The 21,659-nt window shown below is 35.5% G+C and overlaps 4 protein-coding genes and 2 non-coding genes across 12 annotated transcripts; 4 read left to right on the top strand and 2 right to left on the bottom strand.

The window, feature by feature from the left end:
* The first annotated feature begins 594 nt into the window (after nt 1-594).
* LOC120277460 (myosin-2-like) lies at nt 595-4,598 on the top strand. Its single transcript, XM_039284317.1, is given in 8 exon segments — nt 595-1,672; nt 1,674-1,752; nt 2,032-2,161; nt 2,412-2,558; nt 2,637-2,740; nt 2,938-3,129; nt 3,455-3,670; nt 3,817-4,598. Coding segments are annotated over 8 exon segments (1,689 nt in total). The 5' UTR covers nt 595-1,316; the 3' UTR covers nt 4,282-4,598.
* A 297-nt stretch (nt 4,599-4,895) lies between these two features.
* Nucleotides 4,896-4,967, bottom strand: TRNAD-GUC. The gene has a single exon. It is a non-coding gene; the product is annotated as a tRNA-Asp (tRNA).
* Nucleotides 4,968-6,494: 1,527 nt separating this feature from the next.
* Nucleotides 6,495-8,232, top strand: LOC120277458 (F-box protein SKIP27-like). Of its 4 annotated transcripts, none has more exons than XM_039284312.1 (4): nt 6,495-6,626; nt 7,099-7,416; nt 7,531-7,605; nt 7,719-8,232. In XM_039284312.1, exons 2-4 carry the CDS (start codon nt 7,174-7,176, stop codon nt 7,935-7,937), a joined length of 537 nt encoding a protein of 178 aa, XP_039140246.1. In that variant the 5' UTR covers nt 6,495-6,626; nt 7,099-7,173; the 3' UTR covers nt 7,938-8,232. The 4 variants fall into 4 exon arrangements, with proteins under 4 accessions (XP_039140246.1, XP_039140247.1, XP_039140249.1 ...); XM_039284313.1 differs by having other exon boundaries at nt 6,495-6,639; nt 7,101-7,416; XM_039284315.1 differs by lacking the exon at nt 6,495-6,626 and adding an exon at nt 6,661-6,921 and having other exon boundaries at nt 7,101-7,416.
* A 195-nt stretch (nt 8,233-8,427) lies between these two features.
* Nucleotides 8,428-12,655, top strand: LOC120277436 (heterogeneous nuclear ribonucleoprotein U-like protein 1). Of its 4 annotated transcripts, none has more exons than XM_039284287.1 (11): nt 8,428-8,658; nt 9,136-9,872; nt 9,989-10,177; nt 10,290-10,398; nt 10,514-10,572; nt 10,657-10,825; nt 10,952-11,025; nt 11,362-11,788; nt 11,898-12,008; nt 12,180-12,304; nt 12,419-12,655. In XM_039284287.1, exons 1-10 carry the CDS (start codon nt 8,517-8,519, stop codon nt 12,284-12,286), a joined length of 2,124 nt encoding a protein of 707 aa, XP_039140221.1. In that variant the 5' UTR covers nt 8,428-8,516; the 3' UTR covers nt 12,287-12,304; nt 12,419-12,655. The 4 variants fall into 4 exon arrangements, with proteins under 4 accessions (XP_039140221.1, XP_039140219.1, XP_039140220.1 ...); XM_039284285.1 differs by having other exon boundaries at nt 8,429-8,658; nt 11,865-12,008; nt 12,422-12,655; XM_039284286.1 differs by having other exon boundaries at nt 8,430-8,658; nt 9,151-9,872; nt 11,865-12,008.
* Nucleotides 12,656-14,638: 1,983 nt separating this feature from the next.
* On the top strand, nt 14,639-15,697 carry LOC120277942. Its single transcript, XM_039284820.1, has one exon. The coding sequence runs from the start codon at nt 14,667-14,669 to the stop codon at nt 15,441-15,443; it is 777 nt and encodes a 258-aa protein (XP_039140754.1). The 5' UTR covers nt 14,639-14,666; the 3' UTR covers nt 15,444-15,697.
* A 2,280-nt stretch (nt 15,698-17,977) lies between these two features.
* TRNAD-GUC lies at nt 17,978-18,049 on the bottom strand. Its single transcript has one exon. It is a non-coding gene; the product is annotated as a tRNA-Asp (tRNA).
* Nucleotides 18,050-21,659: the final 3,610 nt, after the last annotated feature.

Here is a 21,659-nt window from a genome sequence, read left to right as displayed (position 1 = left end):
ATTTAATTTATTTACATCAATAAACTATTGAGAGTTTTTGACGAGAATTCAATGACATGGACACTGGACTCCATGTCATTTTCACTTGTGGAGTCTGTCACATTAGTAATTTTTTCATATGTGCACTTCTTTTTCAGCTGCCACAATAGCCTCTTCACCCTCTGTTCTCATCATCTTCTTCCTCTTTTCTTCCCCCATTTACTGATGTGGCAGTCGTCATTCGTGAAGGTGACGTGGAGTCCGATGTTCATATCATTGAATTCTCATCGAAAAACCCCAACAGTCTCACCGGTGTAACTAAATTAAATGTTAATGCTCACTTTAATATATTTTAAATATTAGTACTCAAATTAAAATATGATCAAAAATTAGTGCTCAATCAAAAAAAATTAACCGTTGTTAATTATCATTACACAAGAAGGAAAAGAATTCTCATATAAAAATAAGTAAATATTAAAAAAAAAAAAAAGTAATATATATAGGATAATAATTCATTTAAATTAGAGCGGGTTGGGTTTATATCGGAGAAAAGGGACCCACATAAAATATACAGGATTTTGAACTTAAATTTCGCTTACAATGACCCGTTCATTTGTCGCCACCACCTCCGCTCCCTTTCGCCAACGGCCGGCATCTGTCCCGTTCTTCTCGACATCTTTCTAGGGTTAGGGTTAGGGTTAGGGTTTGGGTTTGGAACCTTGGGTTTAGGTTTCTCGTCTCTTCACCTCCACCTATACTATTACTACTCGATACCACTCTTCTTATTTATCACGCTTTTTCTTTTTCTTTTTTTCTTCGTCACTAGTCTGATCCCTGCCTCTCTTTGTTTTCTCTCTGGTCTTAGTCCATGGCCAGGTATTCAATTCAGTTCCATTCGTTTTCTTGGTTCTGAACCCTATCAACTTGTTGCTGCTGTTGTTGGTTGGGGTCTCTGATGAGAGAGGTTTCTCGGTGATGGTGACTGATGGGAATTTGTGTTTCGGGAGTTAAGAATTCATGATTTTTGCTAATCAATTCGTGATTTTTGAATTTTTTTTGGGATGTCGGGATGCATGTTTGAAGATTTTTGGGTAGAATTTAAAGCCTCTTTGGTTGTGGGGACGGTGACAATTGGTTCCGTTTTCTTTTTCGTGTGGAGGAGAATGAAGAAATTCACGTGTTTTCGATGAAGAGAGTTTGAAAATTTTTTGCAATTCCGTTCGAATTCATTTTTCTCTGGTATACCTTGAGTGAGCAAGTGTGGATTTTTTCAGGTCTCAAGTCAAATTTCAGGATACCTTTTTTTTTTTATTTATTTATTTAGTGGATTTGAAAGCATGCCCTCCGCCGTTGTGCTGGCTCCTACTATCTCCAGCAGGAGCTCACTGGAGCTGATGCTGGACTTGATCCAGAAGAGGGACGAGCAGCCTAAGGATGAGCCGCCAGCTTTGCCGGCCAGGCCCACCTCACGAGGCCGATTGCCCTCTTCCAAGAGGTCTTTGCCTCTAAACTTCAGTATTGGCAGTATAGCTCCTGAACCTGTCTCTAAGAGCTCAAAGGAAAGAGCAGATAAGGAGATAGCGCCTGAAAACAGGGTTTCTGGAAACAACAACGTTGTGAAGTCGGACCACTTGGAAGATGAAGATCATCCATTCGTTAACATGCCAGAATTAGAGAGCTACGAGGGCGTTGTGGAGGATGTTTCTGTTGTGGATTCTGCCCACAGTGAATAATCTTGGTTGCGACCATAATGTTGATACCCTTCTGAAGAAGGTGATAACCCGTTTTTGAATTCTCTGACTAGTTTCTAATTGACATTCCATTTTTTTTCTCTTTCAAAGTTTTAGGTTTAATGCATATCTTAGTAGTTGCAAATACTTGGGATGATGGTGAACATTGATTGATGCATAACTGAGAAGAGCTGAAGAAGTTTATTTATTTATTTATTTATTTATTTTCCTGAAATTGATCTTCCTGTTCATACCACTAATCCTTTTATTTTTGTTTCGCTTTTGGTTACTAACCTACTACCTTACGTTGGAAAATTTGTAGATTGTCAAATCTGAAGATGCTAAACATCAAGGTTTACATCATATCATTAGAGTTCAGAAATATATCCGTGGTGTTCAAACTCGGCGTCACTATGAAGAACTCAAGAGAGGAGTTACTATGCTTCAGTCATGTAATTCAATAATCCTGAAAATTACATTAGCTCTCGCTTCGTTATCAAGAACTTTTTTTAGTTTCTTTTTGGATAACCATATTTGTTACCTTCATCAGTCACCCCATTTTTGGCAGGAAGTTTCAAGTGATTCAATTATTGATTTTGCGCTTTTTTAGTTGGGTGTTTAAAATTACTTGTTTTGCTTATTTATATGACGATTACTGGAGATTTGTTTTTTGCATCCTCTCATACGAGTATGAATATGCAGTTATTCGTGGTGAAAGAGCTAGGCGTGAATTTGAACTTGTTCTGAAGAGGTGGGGGTCAGTACTTGTCATACAGAAATTTCTCAAAGGGTGGATTGCTAGAAGAACATTCAGTAACCATAAGCAACACATCATTCGTATACAATCTGGTAATAAGCCGCCTGTGAAAACGGTTAATCTTGGATTGCACTATCTGTTTGATTGAGTTTATTGACCTTTTTGTGTAGCTGCGCGTGGCTGGCTGACAAGAAAGCAACTCATTATTCTTAAAAATCTGAAATTGTCAGAGCTGAATCAGACTAATTCAAACAGGAGTATTCAAGAAATCAAGGTATTTCCTGCTTCCCTGATTTTGCATTGTGAAATTTTCTTTGGTATTTTAGAAACGTCAAATCTTATGTTGGCCTAATGAATACTCATGGGCCAACAAGTGTAACAAGTTGCCCCTTATGTTGGGATTTGCAAATGATTTTTTTCCATAAAGAAGCTGTGGTTTTAAAGCAGCTAAAATTCTTCTATAATGAACAGGATTCAAACATGGGTCATCTTTGGGTTCGCCGTTCAGTTGTGGACGAACTTGAAATGCGTGTATTGAAGGCAGAAGCATTATTAAGTCAAAAGGAAGAGGACCATGTTACGTTCCAGCACCGATTTGAACAGTATGAGGCAAAAATGAAGTCAATGGAGGAGATGTGGCAGAAGCAGTTGATGTCATTGCAGGTGATTTCACTGACCCATTATCATCATATTTGGGGATGTCACTATCAACTTAGCTTTTGGTCAGTGAGCTACCTTAGTAAATTTATATCTCTTTCTTTTTGTTTTTACAAAGTCAAGTACTAGGAACTAGGAAGGACATGAGTTGGAGGCGACTAATATTTTGATACTACATAAGAAATTATCATGTCTTTTGATGTTGTTTCTCTCCATCATGTTGAGGATAATCTGGATTTTCACCCTTGTTTAACTTAACCATCATTAGTTCCATATAAATGCTCTTATTGCAAAAAATAAGAATAAAAATATAAAATTGTGTTTCATGCAGAGGAACCCTAGTAAGAAGCATACTGGGGTGCATCAAGCTATTTCAACAGAAACCCAGAGGCAGAGTTTGGATGCAGAAGTAGCATTGAGGGAAAAAGAAGAAGAGAATGCCAAATTGCGAGAACAACTGCAACAATATGAGATGAGATGGAGTGAGTATGATATAAAAATGAAGTCTATGGAAGAAATGTGGCAGAAACAAATGGCATCCTTGCAGGTAGATTTTGTGGATTAATTGTTTGGTATTATTTTTAGTCTTGAATCATGTATTATTTTAAACCTAGTTAAATGAATTCTTAACTTAAATTTTATCGCTACTAACTCATAGTTTGTGAACTCATGGTTATGGTATTATTCATCCAGCTGAGTCTAGCTGCTGCAAGAAAGAGCCTGGTTGCTGATGATTTGGTGAGCCCCCCAGAGAGGCCTTCTTCACCGCTGCTTTGCCCCTTATATGACTCAGAGAGTACCCTCTCTGTGGAAGCGCGCTCACCCGACCCTGCACTTGCTAAACAGCCTCAGTTGAGTATTGGCTTGGGGGGAAATCCTCATGACACGCAGAATGAAGTTAGTCTGCTAGTGAAGGAATTTGAACAGAATAAACAGGTGTTCGAGGAAAGCACTAGATTCCTTGTTGCAGCCAAATCTCAGCAACCGAATTCTTGCATGAACCCTGATGAGGATCTTCGGAGACTCAAGATTCAGTTTTCTTCGTGGGAGAAGGATTATAAGATTCGATTGCGTGAGGCCAAATCAGCACTTAAAAAACTTGGAAACGCACGATCAGATAAACCGCGAAAGAAGTGGTGGTTCAGAGGTACAGCATGAGATTATTTCTTCCAAAGAGTTCATGAGGCTATTCGAGTTCCTTCCTGTGTAGTGATGTGTCAAGATAAGATTTTTCATGGAAGCAGTCATATATCCTCTGCTGGAGACTGGTTGGGTTTTCTTATGCCTAAGTTTAACTGCGTTTTTTTTTGTTGTTGTCCTGAGCTTTTGTAATTATTTGTTAATAGAGAAAAGATAAAGGTCTATTAGTAGGTGGATTGAGAGATTCATGTTGTTGTTGCTGTTGTGGAAAGCAATATCAAGATGTCAACTTCAGACATTCAATTTTAGTTAATGGAAATTATATCATTTCAACAGCTGGTGAACCGTTGAATATGGTATTAGTTACATTAGTAGAGGGATTAAATTGTTGTTATTGTTTTTCAGCAGTAACAAATTATTGTTATTATTGCATGATTAGCATGTATACATGCAGAACAATTTATTCGATTAGAAGAACCACATATGCAAAAGTTGATCCATACAAAGTCGTTGTATGACGTTGCTGATTGTGGTAGAATAATTAAGAGAATGTTTGCAAGTAAAATGTATGACAAGATATATATATATGAATCTAGTTCCTTCCCCTTAAAAATAATTTTAAAATAGAAACACGCCGTTGCCGGGGATCGAACCCGGGTCACCCGCGTGACAGGCGGGAATACTCACCACTATACTACAACGACTGCGTTGCATCTTATTGTCATAATTACATTATATATATATATGATTCAATTCTATCCTTGAATTCACAACCATTAGGCGAGTTGGCAAGTGGCTATCTTCTTAAAGATGCTTTCTAATGGTTTTAACCAGGTTAGTCTTGGCTATATACAGTCAAAGGTGAGTTGGCGTAGTAACCGTTTTGACATTAATGCTATATACTTAAGTGCACGATGCTTAATATAATAATAATAATAATAATAATAATAATATACACTGTCTGAGCTGCTATGTATCGAGTAAAAAAAAATGTTTTGTATATGCATCCAGATGCAAAGTCTTAGTAGTCATCCTCATATTAATTGCTCAATTACATCAATTGAAGAGGTTGGCTACATAATTTTTTTTTTTATGCATCGGAAACTAAAATATATCATGATGCATTCTCTACTAATATTAATTGAATGATAATTTTTTTATTTATTTCACTTCATGTGATGGTACATTGCATATTGAAAGGTAGAGAGTTTTTTTATATTTTTTACAAGATAATTTTTGAAACCATATAGCTTACACCGAGAAAGATCTGTTGTACGTTTTCTTTCTACCAAATATACACTTTTGTTTGTGAGACCACTAGAACTGGACAGACCCACATGCATCCAATTTCTCATTTTATAAATGAAAACAATTTGGTGTATTTAGCTGCATTTATCAACATTATTTTTTTTTTGAAATAAATTTATCAACATTATTCCTTCGCATTTCTAGTTTTTTTTCGTTTGTATATATCCGCAAACATCATCATATTTTTAGCAAGATGAAAGACTTAGGAAAGAGATATACGCATACTATGCTATATGTATACTTTGTCATCAAGTGAAGGTGAGCATCTTAAATCTCTTCTGTTTCTCTTTCTTTTTCATTCCAAGCTATCAAATGAAGCATCCTGCTACTCTTTTGTTTCTAACTTGATGAAAAATGTTATTCAGTCCGAATAGTTGGATTGAAATTAGGGCTGAATGCTAGTCTCGGAATTGGGATTGTTAATCTCAAAATCAGGTTAGCATTCGACCTGAATTTCAGGTCAACTATTCAGCATAATTAAATTACAATGTGATTAATAAGGGATAAGGTTGCGATGCAAGTGCGTCACCTGTGACCTGGAAATCTCATCCACTGCTAGATTGCATTAATATTGTGCATCGTCCTGCACATGCAGCTCAAATGTGTGTATCTGTTAGGTTAGCAACCGACATCACCGACCAAACATGACCATCTCTTGGCATTTGAGCTCTTTGGACAACCAACCAAACATCTGAATCAACGTGCTCCAACGGCTACTTATTTATCTCACGCCACGTGTTATTTTTGTATACGTGTAAACATGGCATTGAATCGAGAAACACCCACGTTGCGGCCACGTGTTCACGGTTTACGTGTATATCGGAAACATCTCCGCGTAGGCTATTCCGGCAGTTTCCTCTCTTGAAAATAAATTATTTATTCCGGCTTAATTTTAACTTTTGACCTTATATATATATCAACACTTTCGCTCGCTGGTTGCAGGTGTTGGTACTCTGGTATCCGCTCGATCGGTTCTCTTTTGGTCTAGAGTTTGTAGATTTTTCAAAGGGGTTGAATTGAAGAAGGTTAATCTTCTCTTCAAAAGGATAGAGTATATTAGCTAATCAGGTATATATGTTTTTCATGTTTAACTTGGAATGATTTCATTTGGGTCTTGCTCTGGATTTGCATTACATGCTTTTAATTACACTTTTGAACTTACTGCCTTTGGTCTTTGAGAATATTGCGATTGGCAGGCCGGCTTTTATTTGAGCTTAATTTGTTCTTTTTGTTCATTCTATGGTCTTATTCAAGCCTCTCTAGAAATGATACTGCATGCTAAGGGTCCAGGGACAGGCTTGGCATGTAGTTTCTTGGGTGATGTGGGATTTCGATTGCATGTCGATCGTGGTGAATGTTGCTTATAATTACAACTTATGTTTTATATATGATGAAACTGAAAATATATGGTGTCCTTCCTTATTTATTTTTGCACATTTGGCTTTTGCTATTTTATCAGTTGGTGACAAAGTTTCTTAATTTGTTGGGGAATTTGCAGCTAATTTACAATATTCTTTGTGATATTTCAGGGAGTATTCTGTATTCTGATTCAGAGTGTTGTAAACATTAAAATTCCTGAAATTTATTAGGAGTAGATAAGAAATGGCATTAGGGGAGATGACCAACTTGCAAACAGGGAACCAGAAGTTGAAGATCAGGAATGGAATAAAATCTGCTCACATGACACGCATTATCGGTAGGAAGAGAGTTCTGGTTCCTGGTCACATGGGGGATTCTTGTTTTTCTCCTCCAACTGCCACTCCAACACAGAAGCGGCTGCAGAGAAGATCTCCAATTAAAGGAATAATATTGAATCTCCTAGAGGCACTGCCCCAAGACATTTTGGTAGTTTGCACATTCCCCTATTTCTCTTTCTCTTTCTCTGTGAGAAACCAAAATATTGTAGATGATGAAGCACAGTAACCTGAATTTTTTTATTAATTTCATTTGCCTGAACAGGTTAAGACACTATGCAAGGTGGACCATAGTGATCTGAAGCAGCTGCTTCTAGTGTCCAAGTCTGTAAATGAAGCTGTAAGTATAACTAACTGTTTCTATTCCAATTCAGACTTTTATATATTGTGTGTATGCATGCGTATGTGGTCAATTTCTGATTTGTTTGCTTATTTTTTATTTTTATTTTTCAGACTTTGGTTGCAAAGGATGTGCATTTTTCTTTCAGTACTCCTTCAAAGTTTGGTAACAACGGAAGAGGTAGTAGTGATTTGTGGGGGGAAACTGATGTTGAAGAAGGTTTAGAGACTCCAGATGCTCCAAAGCAACGCAGGGCTGCCAAATCACGTATTGATCGCAGTAAGCTCGCCAGCATTTCCGTCGCTCTTTTCACATCTCCTGACGATTATTAACGATCCGGAGAATTAATTAATTATATAGCTGTGTATATATGGCAAACATTTTTGTAGACAAAGGCATACATTACACATGTACAGTGTTTCCCAGACAGACCTGTAAATTAAAGTAAAGTAATTTGTAGATAGCTAATTGGCCATAATTCATTTCTTCAATGCCTTTATTGAAGATAGCTAATTGGCTTTTATTTTTCTTTAGTTATTTATCCTGGAAGTAATGTTAGAAGAGCATCCATCTCTTCTACGTATCCAGGAATGGAGGCCCTCTCTGTGTACTTGTATTATCTGATAATAAAAGAATCTTCTACAAAATATTGGATTGGATCCCATTTCTCAAAAACATATATATATATATAAATATTGGGCCCATATGTCAGATGATGCCCATATATAATAAGCCCACAAACAAGCCCAATCCATTCATATAGAACCGAGGGTTCCAAACGTTTCTGGTCGCATCCAACAGGCGGTTCAGATCTTTTGTGTTCTTCTTTCCCGTGGGGCCCACCGAGAGTCGTACATAATAAATCGCTTTGTTACAGCCCGGGGTAAAGCTGTTCATGTGGACTGCCATCCATGGCGTCGAAGCAGCATCGACCACCGCCGGAAGTCAGAGAGGAAGGCCCTGGGACGAAGAAGACAAGAGCAGGATCTACTACTGATAAGAGGCCGGGTGGTACTCGGCGCGTCGAACTTAATCCAGCTGACTGCGATTTAGGCACAGTCTTCTGACCCTGTTTATGCTTTGCTAAGGCTTTCTATAAAATACATGTTTTGGGCTTAGTATGGATTGAAAATTATGTGATCATTATCAGCAGAAAGTGATTAGAAACATGAAGACTACTTACTTTTGGTTCAAATTTCACGTTTTGTGAGGTTGAAGGTGAATTCAATATCAAATAAGTGATGGATTTTAGTTAGAACTTTCCTAAATTTTGTTTTTTCAATTGACAATCGATATTGTTGAAGGCCTGGTCAGTTTACACATGTTCCCTTGTATGTGGGCAGCAGCACCCTTTCAGCTTCTGAATATTTTTGTAGTTTGGCAATGCAAACTCTTTCTGGATTCTAAGCGTTTATCTGTAAATTTTTGTTTTCTTATCTTATGAAGCCAAAGTGGCATTTTTTTTCTTCCCTGGTTCTTTCTTTTCCCAACTAGCTACCAACACTCATCTGACAAAAATTATTACTATAGATTTTGATGTTACAGGCAATGGTCTTCAAGGCCAAGCTCTCTATAAAAATGGGTTCGCGTATTGCTGGTCTGGTGCTCGTGCGACTGTTGGAATAAGCAGAGGGAAGTATTGTTTCGGCTGCAAAATAATTTGTGAGCAGGAAGTGGAAATGTCTGATACACCCACTAATCAGCAGCATTTGTGTCGGGTTGGTTTTTCAAGCGGTGACGAACCTGTTGGAAATCTGGGAGAAACTGCCAATAGTTTCGGCTTTGGTGGAACAGGAAAATTTTCAAATGCCGGAAAGTTCTCTGAATATGGTACAAAATTTGGTCTAGGAGACACTATTGTTTGTTCTGTGAACCTTGAGAGTGAAGTGGCTACTATTGGATTCTCAAAGAATGGGGAGTGGCTAGGAATTGCCAAGAAATTTGGAGTTGCTTGCTCTCAAAGAGAATTGCCCTCCGAATTTGGACTATTTCCACATGTTATGTTGAAAAATGTTGTGGTTCAGCTTCAGTTTAGCATTGAAGATGGATTAATTCCTGAGGTAGGATACAAGCCTTGGAGTTCAGCACTGGAGGATGGAAATGCTGCAGTTGGCCCTTCTTTTTCAAGCCCAAGCGAGTGTGAAGTTGTGATGATGGTAGGATTACCTGCCTCTGGGAAGACTACCTGGGCAGAGAATTGGGTGAAACATCATCCTGAGAAACATTATGTCGTTCTTGGAACAAACCTTGTTTTGGATCAGATGAAGGTTTGTGTTAAGAGATTGTTCTTTGTCAACCATGATCTTGTTTAAATGATTTATTCCCTATCCTTGGCTTATCATTTGATATATAACCAAATTTCATCGACGGATGTATTATGAAGGTACCTGGACTTCTAAGGAAACAGAACTATGGGAAGCGCTTTGACTGCCTCATGGACCGGGCAACAGGAATATTTAATGAATTACTATCTAGGGCCTCCAAGACACCTCATAATTACATTATTGATCAAACAAATGTTTACCAGAGTGCTCGCATTCGCAAATTAAAGGCATTTGTAAAGTATCGTAAGGTTGGTAAGAAAGCTGACAGAAAAATATTAGCCTTACATGTTTTCTTCATAAAATTAATTTTATGGGCTTTCATGCTGATATATGTATATACTGACCCTTTTTTTAATGCAGATAGCAGTAGTTACATTCCCCGCACCCAGTGAGCTAAAGCTTCGTACAGATAAAAGGTTTAGAGAAATGAGAAAAGAGGTGCCTGCGGACGCTGTAAATGAGATGTTAGGTGCTCATTGATGCTTGTTGTGTGTACCTTTTTATTGTTACTGATTTACGTGTGTTGATAATTTAGTAAAATACGTGCAAGTAAGTCATTTTATGATGAGTCTCATCTCTTGCAGCAAACTTTGTGTTACCTATGAGCAAGGACACTCCTGGTTCTTCTGAATTGTTTGATGAGGTTGTTCTTCTTTCTCATTATCACACGTGTTGTGTCTTGTAGTTCTTGAGCGTTTTATGATGATTGGTTTTCATTTTCTACAAGGTTATCTTCCCAGAGTTAAGCAGAGAAGAAACTCAAAAATGCTTAACTGAAATGAAGCAAGCACTTGGGACACCTGTTCTGAGTGCAAGACAAGACCTCTTACCATATGCTCAGGAATGCTCTGTCCAATCATTTACTAGGCCTTCTGTCATCAAGGAAGCTGGTTTAGGTTTGTATGACACTTAACATAACCATGAGAGCAATATATTTGTTTTATTGTATGGTGTTTTGCTTTCGCTTGGTATGTATTTCAATTGTTGGATTCTATTATTCATGCGGTACTGTTCTGATACAGCTCCTAGGGGACATATGCGGGCCATCAGATCACCTACCATTCTTGCTAATGATGATAGTAGAGTTCCTCCACATGTAAGTATTTTCTGGAGCCGTTCAGCATTTAGCATTTTAAACATAGATTATATGATGTGTTACTCATTAGGCTTTGAGAGGCAAAAATACTTGCAGAGAACTCTTTCTACCCAGATGACTAACACAATTTGTAACCCTCTCGGACAATGGCAACCCTTAATTTTTACACACCAGAATCAGCAATATAATTCCGTAATGGAAAAGCAATACTTGACCTTGATTACGCTGATACTGGTCTAATGGGTCAATGACTTGAAATGTCCAGCCTATGGCATATCAAACATCTTTTCATGTCCGGTGCAATTTGTAATCGAGACTGGTTTTTTTGTTGTTCAGGATAAGATGGCATTTTTTATACCCGCTTCTCATGCAGTTCACCACCACCCAAGGTTTGATGATCCTAGTCTTTCTTGCCCAAATTATGGCCCATATGAAGTCTGCTATAAGCATGGAGAATCTTCTCATGGTGTTGTGGCCTATAGCAACCATGATAGTTTTGATCCCTACGGAAGGAATGCCCCTGAAAGGAACTCCATTGGTATGAAAGAAACAGGTCCTTTCAGGTCTTTGGGAGTTACAGATGGCTTCAGTAAATCTTACTTTGGCAGTTCAACAAGCAGACAAAACTATGAATATTCTAATGCACCTGACCCATATGGTGGCCAACATGTACATGCCCGAGCTTCTGGATTTCCCCAAATCAACCACCAAGCCTTGGCTCGGCCTTCATTTATTCCGCATAGCCCCCTGCAAAGCAATTATGGTAAGAATTTACTTCCAATTGCATATTTTGCTTGATTTTGCATTATTAATCCCTTATTGGTCATGTGGAATCATAGATGGATTAAGAAGACCAAATTTTGATGGTCCAGTGAATGGGTTCAACTACGCACATATTCAAGATGCTCGAATTCCCCAACTCAATCACCAAGATGTGTGGCAATCGTCATATCAAGAAAATATATCTCTTCAAAGACCTTACAGTAAGAATTTTGGCTATTATATAGTGAATTATCCTGTGTGTCATTATTCCAAGTGTGTTATAACCTCTGAGGTGTTTCCTTCAAGGAAGTCCTGATGTCAATGGAAGTATTTGATTTTTTTTTTTTGCCCTGATATTGATTTAGTTATAATCAAATAAATTGCTGTCATAGATGCTGTTGCATCGCACGCGCTTCCTCCCATTCAACCCCCATCTGGAACTCCACTGTTGAATACCCCTTTTCATAATTCATGGCGTCCTCACCCCAGGTTTTGCTAACAATGACACTATCAAAAGGTATGTAGTATCAATTAGCACATTTTGTTGCACAGTTGTGGCAAATAGTTACTCCTAACAATGCCATATGATGTCTGTATCTTTTTTCTGTTCTGCCTGGATATCTCCTTTCAGAAGGTGCTGTAACATCAGTGAAGAGGGAAAGAAGGCTGTTACCTTCGGATCTCTTTTATCTGCAATCCTGGCTAACTTGTACCAAGTTGCTTGCGTTTTGAGGATTGTGGAGGCTGTTTGGGACCTCGTTTACAGAAGGACTACAAGTTAGCTGGCTGTTTGGGAAGTGTGTATTTTGGTTAGGAACTGTTATCTTTCTCAGTAATATAAGATCATGTGCATTTTGTTTGGCTCTAACCCGTCCCGTGTTTTTTTATATTACTTTCTATTTTGTATGCCTCTTTTGGTAATCCTTGATATTGCTTCCCCTTGATCCAAAGATAAGGTTTTCTTTATTAGTAAATGTTATGGACAAGACGCCTCTTCTTTTGATGGGGAGATGTTCATGTTCTTTTGATTAAAAAAACAAGTTCAATGCCTACAAAAGCCTTGAGAACTGCAAAAGAAACCTCCTACTCTTGTCACATCATCCATGCATAGTTCTTTTACAAGTCACAGAGGCCAAACCAGAAAAAAGGTTAAAATTTATTGGTTTTCTCTGGGTTTTCTTATTAAGCACTTGTGAGAGATGAGGAGAAATAGAGACAGGGTTCCCCTGATATTTATGCAATGTATGTGCATGGGAATGACCATAATAACAATTGCCAGATGTTCCATGTCTAGTTCTTATATTTATGCCTGATGAACTGAGCTCTGCGAAAGGCACACAGGCAAGGACCGCAAGGTGATTGAATCATCCAAATGTGCTAAGCATGCATGAATCTTATCATGACTTCCTAATCAAACTCCAATATTTGCATGATGATCCCCTCTGGGGCCCTTCCTCTTTATCTGATTTGTAGTGATTTTTAACATTTTTACTAATTGTGCTTCTCTGTTTAACTAGGATAAATAGAATAGAATAAAATAAAATAAAATGATGTGCCTCTTCATCTAACAAGCAGTTAACTGTGGAGGTATGGGCCCATGTGAACGACAACCCAGAAAAACAAGAAAGGGGCACAGTAGAAGGATAACACAATCATGATGAAGAGAAGAGACTAAAAAATCATCGGCAACTTAAAGATTTTTAGTCAGTCACTAGGATGTGATTTCCTCCACAAGATCAAGATGAGCTTCTCACAGTGCGTGTGACAGCAGCAGACATTTATTGGACTAGTCAACTAACAGCACATACAAGGCCTTAGGCAGTTTGGTATATTTTTGGGCTAGCAATGGTACACTATGACAAAAACGAGTTACAGTAGCACTCAACCAACTGTGGGTTCTTGATCATGCGCCACCAATGGTGCACTGTGACAAAAACAGGGTAAATTTTTAAGTAAGTCACTAAACTTTGGCTCATTTTCACTTTGATCACCAAACTTCAATTTGTATCAATTTGGTCATTCAACTTTAATTTCATTTCACTTCGTAGTAAATCAAGATATTTCAACTTCCAAATGAATAATGTAGTTGTTTTTCGATGATGTTAACATCTCTAATGGACTTAATAATGTGTTAATAGGAGGACTGACTTAGATTTGCAAACAGTCATGTCATCAATTGGGGGTTGAAATTCTTGATTTATTACTGGTTGAAATCAAATTAAAATTGAATGACTAAATTGATACAAATTGAAATTCAGTGATCAGAGTAAAAATGAGCCAAAGTTTAGAGACTCACTAAAAAAATTTACCCAACTACAAAAACATCTCCTTCAACTCCCTAAACACACACACACACACACACACATATATATATATATTTATATCAAACTGCAGCCCTGCACACTCTCTTTTGTAACTTGAAGTTGATCCCCCTCTGCAGTAAAGAAATTCCTCGCCTGTGGCTGTGGGGTCATAAATGAGGTACATGCCCATATGCTGTTGTTTAATGCGAGGAGACATTAGATAGAATAAATGAAGTATTATTATCAAAAAAAGAAAAAAAGGAAAAAAAATGAAGTACTAAAGCCGCTTTAACTCATCTTTTAGATATATCCATTTGCTTTAATATTTACACTCTCATACGGCTAATAAAGACATACACGTTATATATATATGGAACAAAGTACAGCGATTTATGCTCTTTTTTTTTGTTTAATAAAATGTATTATGAATTGTTAATTGGTGAAATTTTGTGTGTCTATAACTTTTAAATTGCCAGATTTGCCAATTAATCCTGCGACATGTCAGTGTACATATATGCACACATATTTGATTATTTTTCTCTTTCGCTGTTCCATTCTTAATTTTTGGGACTATATATGTACATTCACAGACTCGCGCACACACATAATCAAACTCAAACACTGAAACACAGACATTTATCCACTCTGAAATTAATGGGTCAAAGCCATGAGCAAGAAGAAGAAGAAGAAGAAGAATGGTGCACTACTGCTTGTGTTCCAATAGAAACAGAAACAGTGCAGCAGCAGCAGCAGCAGCAGCAGCAGTTATCAAGATGGCTCTTTCATGTATCCAAAATGAGTTCGCATCCACTGTTCTCCATATTCACTACATGCTCACTCCTCATAGTCCTGTACCTCCCTCGCCCACTCATTCCCCTGCTGCTCTCCCCTGTTCCCATCTCCTCACTACTACTCCTCCTCCGTTCCAGATCCAAACCTAATCATGACCATCTCCATCTCCATCTCCATCCACCCATCATCCCACACCACCCCGAACCAGCTGAACCCGAATCCAAAACACACACACAACCTGTGCCAGCCTTGCACGATCACTTCTTTTTCCATTCCGGCCCTCTTGAGGTAATATACGAAGAACACGAAAGTGAACTCAACGGAGACCACTCTCAGACGTCCAATGAAATCACTTGTCTCCGATTCGGATCCTTTGGCTTATGCTTCACAGATTCAGATTCAGATTCAGATTCGGATTTGGATTCAAGTGGTCACGACCAAGCTAATCTGCGTTCCCATTGGAAGGTCGAAGAAGAGGAGGAGGCGGAGGAGGAGATGATTGAGATTGCTTTGGAAGAGGATAATCTCATCGAGATTGACATTTCCGGCTATCAACGTTGATGATGATGATGATGATGATGATGATGAAAAAAATATTATGGAGTTTTAGGAGAAATTTTCAAAAAAATTTTTTTAATGATTTTAGTTTTGTTAAGGTGGTAATTAAGCAGTGTTTGTTAATTTTTTGAGTTTATGTTTGTCTTGATTTTTTAAACACAGTGTTCATGCTGCTCATGTACAAAATAATTATAGCTAAACTCTATTTGAGAGCCAGACAAAGGCTTCGGAAATGTTAACACTGCAGCATTAAATCACGTACCCATTTGTTTAATGAGTAAACAATTGATATATATATATATATTTATATTTTTGAAGTTATGTAAGACATTTAAATATATGTGAATTAACTAGTTTTATATATATTCCAACTTATCAGATTAGTTTTTTTAAGACTAATCAAGTAGCTTTTTGATATCTGTGATTTATCGAAAGTGGGATAAATCACATACAACAAAGTTTTTATTGAGGATCAAATCAAGCCTCAACTTTGCAAGATTAGTTTTGTATGTCCCTGAAGAACAATCTAACTCGTTAAATAATGCTCCATATTCAGTTACTTAATAGTGATCAATTCATCTTTCATCCATTCGACTCTTTTGTAATACTCTTCTAATTCTCCTCCATCTTTAGTACTGGACCGTGAGCATAGTTCTTTCTCCTTTTCAGTCTATTTCTTGTTATTTCTATCACATATTTATTATTATTTTATACTGAAAATGTGGTTTATCTAATTTTATATAAAAAAATTATTAAAAAAATATTCATATAGATTATTTGAGACTTATTGAACTCTCATATATATATATATATATATATATATATATTTGTTGAATTGGTGAAAAATTTAAAAAACAATAGATATTTTTAGATATTTTTCTTTGATTGTAGCTTGAGAAATGAAAGATGGTCATTGTGGTGTGGTTTAAACATATTTTTTTCAAAAAGGGGTCCACGTAGAAAAAGAAATCAAATCCCTTTTGGCCTTTTCCATGAATAATGAAGAAAGGACACTGATAAGGTTGGTTAGCATTTCCTAGCGTCTACCAAATGATTCGTCAAATCTTGCTTCACTATGGTGTTTTAGGCTCTATATAAATGGCTGCAAAGAAAAATAAAGAAAAAGTTCACATATATGGAATTAGAAATAAAGGGAAGAAATGTCATCCAACTACAATAAATTCAAACTAAACTTGATTTAATTAAGCTATAAACAGACAAAGTAACTATCATTACTAGCTAGTTGTGAATATCCCATGCCAATTATACTTGCGCATCTGAAAATAACCCGGTAAAAACAGATTAAGTGCATTCCACATCTTCCACATAAAATTTGCTTCATTAGTCAATTATTTTCTTTTACGACTTAAGTGAGTCTCTGGAAATTCTTTTTTTTTTTTTTTGAAAATTAAGATTCACGGATTGGTACTCACCCCCCAAAGAGTCTCATCATGTATATTTATATTTCATCTAAGAAAAGAAAGTAGAAAGCTTTCGGATTGCTAGCATTCAAACTAAAGTACAAAACTCTTTTGTTAAGGGGTTAACAATTGATAGGAAATTTTTTTCTATAAGTTCGTGTGCTATTTACTTAATTAATGTATGTAAATTAATAATTGATCTTTTTAATGTATAGCATGAATAGTTAGAAAGATTTTATGAGAAATACTGAATTATTTTTATTATAAATTAAAAGGTTTTTCTATGTTTTATTTAAGAAAATAATGGTTCATTCTCATTAATAAAAAATTATATAAAAAATAAATCATATTTTTATGATTTTTTTTTAAATAAAATGGACAAACCAGAAATGTATTGTAAAAAATAAAAACGGAGTTATAAAAGAGGCACAAGGGCCACAATAAAAAAAAAAGATCCTATATCACCAGAAGTGAAGCGTGGAAAAAAGACAAAACAACATAGAGAATAAAAAAACATTTTTATGAATAATAATCAATGAAAGACAACATATACAAGTAAGGTTGATTATCATTTTTTAGGCTTTAATTACTAAATGATTTATTAAATCAAGCATCACTTAATTTGATATTTTAGGTTACAGATAATTCATTAAATAGGGGAAAAAATTAACAAACATGGAATTAGAAACGAAAGAAAGAATTACACAGCCTTTATTTTATTCAATTCGCTGGCTTCCACACTCTTTTATCTGACTATGTTTCCTTTTATTTAACTCAGTCTGTTGGCTGAGTTTATATATGTTATTGTTTAGTTAATGGAAATTATATCATAAGTGATTATTATTGCAATAGAGATATTCATGATGATGTTTAGACGTGCGAATTGGATTAGTATACATGCAGAACAGAAACCATTTATTCGATTATAAGAAACCCATATGCAAAAGTTGATCCATACAAAATTTTTAAAAAAAAAAAAAAAGAAAAAGAGAGTTGATCCATACAAACTCGTTGCATGGGCAGTTGATGGTGTTGCTGATTGCAGTGGAATGTTTAAGAGAATATTGTTTGCAAGTGTATGACTATTTCCACTAAAAAAAAAATAAAAAAAAAAAACGCCGTTGCCGGGGATCGAACCCGGGTCACCCGCGTGACAGGCGGGAATACTCACCACTATACTACAACGACCATTTGCTTGTTGTCATAACAAATGACTAGATAATATATTTTATAATCAACTGTACCCTTGAATTCAACGCTATTAGGTGAGTTGGTAAGTGGCAGAAGATGCTTTCTAATGGTTTTAACCAGGTTTGTCTTTAACTATATACTGTCAAATGTGAGTTGGCGCAGCAACCGTTTTGCCACTAGTGCTATATATGTGAGTGCACGATGCATAATAATAATAATAAGAAGAATAATAATATATATCGTCTGAGGCATTATGTATCAAATGAAAAAAAAAAGGCTGTTTTTTGTGTATCCCGCCAGACTCGAAATCACAATAATCATCCTCACATAATTCGCTCAATTATATGATTTATACCGGTTGAAAAAACTGGCTACATAAATAAGAATGTATCATTAGAAAGCTAACATAGATAACAATGCATTCTCTGCTGATATTAATTAAATGATAATTTTCTTATTTATTTCACTGCATGTGTTAGTACATAATTTTCTTTTTCTGAAAATTTAGATCCACCGAGGTCAAGTCACCCATCAAAGTGTAAATTTATATTTTATTTAAGGGAAAAAACAGTGAACAAACACTTGGAAGCTACTAAACTCATAAATTTTCTAAAAACTGTTAAATTCTCTAGTAACTAATTAATGAGTTTGGTTATCAATAGAGGCTCTATATATATATTCCCATGGCTGAATTAAACCATCCATTATGCACGAAAAACATAGATAGATATCCTCTAGCTAATTCTCTGTGGTGTCCTCAAGTTATTGAGAATTGCCTAAAATGTGAGCGCAACACTCTTTTTTTATGAACAAAGGAGCATTAAGAGCGTGGTTATAAGATTGATAATATTTATCAAAAGATTATATCAAATGAGGACCAGGTTGTTAACTGGTGTGGTGACATGCATATAAACCCATATAATAACATATATATCGCCATTAGAACATTCGTATATTTGAAAGCTATAAATATTATATATATATATATATGCACACAATTACTAAAATAAATATACATATGGATATATTTTCATGAAATATAAACTAGAGTTAGAAACAATTGGATATAATCCAAGTCGTTCTATTTTAAAAATATTGAATTTCTTTATGTTAAAATTATTGGAGCGAAAACATGTTTCAAAATGCAAAGGACATTTTAAAAAAAAATCAAATTAAAAAAATTGGATATCTTCCAACTCAATTCAAATTTGAAGTTTTTTTTTTTTTTAAAAACGAATAAACCACCCTTAATTAAAATTTAAAATTCACATTAAAGTTTCCGTCCACCTACACCTTAATTTCTCACACATGACACATGTAACCCCTCCTTAACTTATCATATATATATATATATACACACACACAAATAGAACCCCCCCTCATATGCTTTTCCATCACTCGTTCTCTTTTTTTCCTGTGTGTTAATATTTGGAGCTCTCAATCTTCATCAATTGCAGGAGGAGCAATTGTCAATACGGCTGGAGATGAAGGACTACTGGGTAATATGTCCTTCTTTTGTCTTCATCACAAGCCTTGCGGTCGCAAACAGAGACCTCATCTTCGGTTATGGCATCCAGATCTCCGGTACCTAAAAGCCTCCATCTTAATCCATTAATCTTTTTTAGTCTTTTTTTTTGGGCTTTTTCTTGCCTGGATTTGTGACTGTTTTCGCTTTAAAATTGTATTTGTTTATTGTAAATGGGGTGACGTTCACATATTTATTTTTGAACAAGTTTTTCCGTGAGGCTTCACAACAAGTTGCTGGTGATTCAATTCTCAGTTAGTTGACAGCGCCGCATTAATCGTCTCCTTCTTCGCTAGTATGTCACTATATATGGTGTTTGGGAGGTATTGTATTGGACCAGTACTCCCTCCCAAACACCATAGTGACGATGCCGGTGAAGAATGAGGCAATTAATGCCGCGTTGCCAATTAACTCAGAATTGGATTTGCAGTATTCTTTCTTGCTATATATATATATATATATGGTTCTTTAGCAGCTATTATTCAAGGAAAAACTTCTCCAGAGATAAATGGATGTCACACCACCTACAACAAACAAATATAGTTTTAAAGTGCAAACAATCCCAAATCCTGCAATATGAAAACATGTTGGCAAAGTATCTTGTTCATCTTGCTACTAAAGCTTTAGGATTTTTTTTTTTTTTTAATTTCAACTTTGTTAAAGTGGTAATCAAGCAATGTTTACTAAAAGTTTTTGGTTTGTCTTTGTCTTAATTACTTAATACGATGTTCATGCTTCTCATGTACATTATAATCAACAGCTAAGCTCTATCTTAAAGCTAGATGAAAGCTTTTTGAATACTAGTACTCCTGCACTAAAGCACAAACCCCCTTTGTTAATGAGTTAAAAATTGATAATAAATTTTTCTGGAAGCATGTGACAAATATTTCATGTGCTATTAATTTAACTAATAAATATGAATTAATAATTATATATATATAGTATGAATAATCGATCAGATAGATTTTTGAAAAATAGTAAACTATTTTTTATTAGAAATTAAAAGAATCAACAGATATTTGTTTTTGATTGAAGCTCAAGAAAAAAACGCGAATAGTCTCATGTTATAACCATTCTATGTTGTATTAAATAAAATTATGGTTTATTTATATTAATAAAAAAATTCATTTGTAAATAATAATCAATGAAAGATAACGCAGGTAAGCATGGTTAGCATTTTCTAGGCTTTACCAAATGATTTATTAAATCGAGTATCACTTTAATATTTCTAGGCTATCTAAACACGTAAGAAATGGCATATATTATTAGGTGGTTCACAAGGATGTTTTTATTAAATCTTTGGTGCTCGTTTGAGCAATCACATCAAAATAGTAGCCAAGTCTTGCATTATAAACCATCAGCAGATGCTCGTGACCCTGACACAGCAACTAGACTAGACAACCGGCATTTAGCTCAGGAATCAGGATCAACTATTTTAACTTAGATAGGAGAGTTAGTCGTCCTATGCTTTTCTACTTGGCTGTTAAACTTTTGGTCTATCCATTAGCTTTTTACACCCAACTGTGGCCGCTAGATGTATTTCTATTCTTATTTGTTTCTATTTATATACTATCTTTAATTGACATGTTTATGTTATATTTGTATCTATTTTATTTTTTTTGGTTTATCTTAAAAAATTAAACTGTTTATTTCTATATATAAAATAATCTCATAAATACATTTAAAAAGTAATTTAAGCTTTTTTTCTAATAATTCCATAAAGGATGATGATCATGCTTGTCCCTGCAACTCATGCAAGAATTAGTCATGGTACTAGGCCTGATCAAACTCCTCCTCCATCAACACTAAGAATTGACAACATTCAATTGATGATATCCATGAAATTAAATTTGTTAACCTCACTCAAGGTGTGTTTCAATTTTCAAAAGTTAAAATGACTATTTATAAAATTATAGCATGATATATTAAAAAATTATATTTAGAAGTATACATGTAAAATCTTGGATATAATCCACTGTAAAATACACCTAAGTATGGTCAACAGACACATTGCTTTGCTGGAGAAAAGAAAAACAAAGAATGATCCTCATAGATATTACTAATTTTTATTGTTCAAAAGAG

Source organism: Dioscorea cayenensis, chromosome 15 (assembly GCF_009730915.1).
Source record: "Dioscorea cayenensis subsp. rotundata cultivar TDr96_F1 chromosome 15, TDr96_F1_v2_PseudoChromosome.rev07_lg8_w22 25.fasta, whole genome shotgun sequence".
Classification (NCBI taxonomy): Eukaryota; Viridiplantae; Streptophyta; class Magnoliopsida; order Dioscoreales; family Dioscoreaceae; genus Dioscorea; species Dioscorea cayenensis.
Note: the sequence above shows the minus strand (reverse complement) of the source record. Positions and strands in the feature narration are given on the sequence as shown.

What these genes read in the sequence shown, in the direction of transcription:
- LOC120277458 (XM_039284312.1), top strand. Translation starts at nt 7,174, where the DNA reads ATGGCATTAGGGGAGATGACCAACTTGCAAACAGGGAACCAGAAGTTG. An exon ending in CACTGCCCCAAGACATTTTG is followed by an intron (nt 7,417 to 7,530) that starts GTAGTTTGCACA and finishes TTGCCTGAACAG; the next exon opens with GTTAAGACACTATGCAAGGT. An exon ending in CCAAGTCTGTAAATGAAGCT is followed by an intron (nt 7,606 to 7,718) that starts GTAAGTATAACT and finishes TTTATTTTTCAG; the next exon opens with ACTTTGGTTGCAAAGGATGT.
- LOC120277436 (XM_039284285.1), top strand. Translation starts at nt 8,517, where the DNA reads ATGGCGTCGAAGCAGCATCGACCACCGCCGGAAGTCAGAGAGGAAGGC. An exon ending in CGCTGTAAATGAGATGTTAG is followed by an intron (nt 10,399 to 10,513) that starts GTGCTCATTGAT and finishes CATCTCTTGCAG; the next exon opens with CAAACTTTGTGTTACCTATG. An exon ending in CCCCCTGCAAAGCAATTATG is followed by an intron (nt 11,789 to 11,864) that starts GTAAGAATTTAC and finishes GTGGAATCATAG; the next exon opens with ATGGATTAAGAAGACCAAAT.
- LOC120277942 (XM_039284820.1), top strand. Translation starts at nt 14,667, where the DNA reads ATGTACATTCACAGACTCGCGCACACACATAATCAAACTCAAACACTG.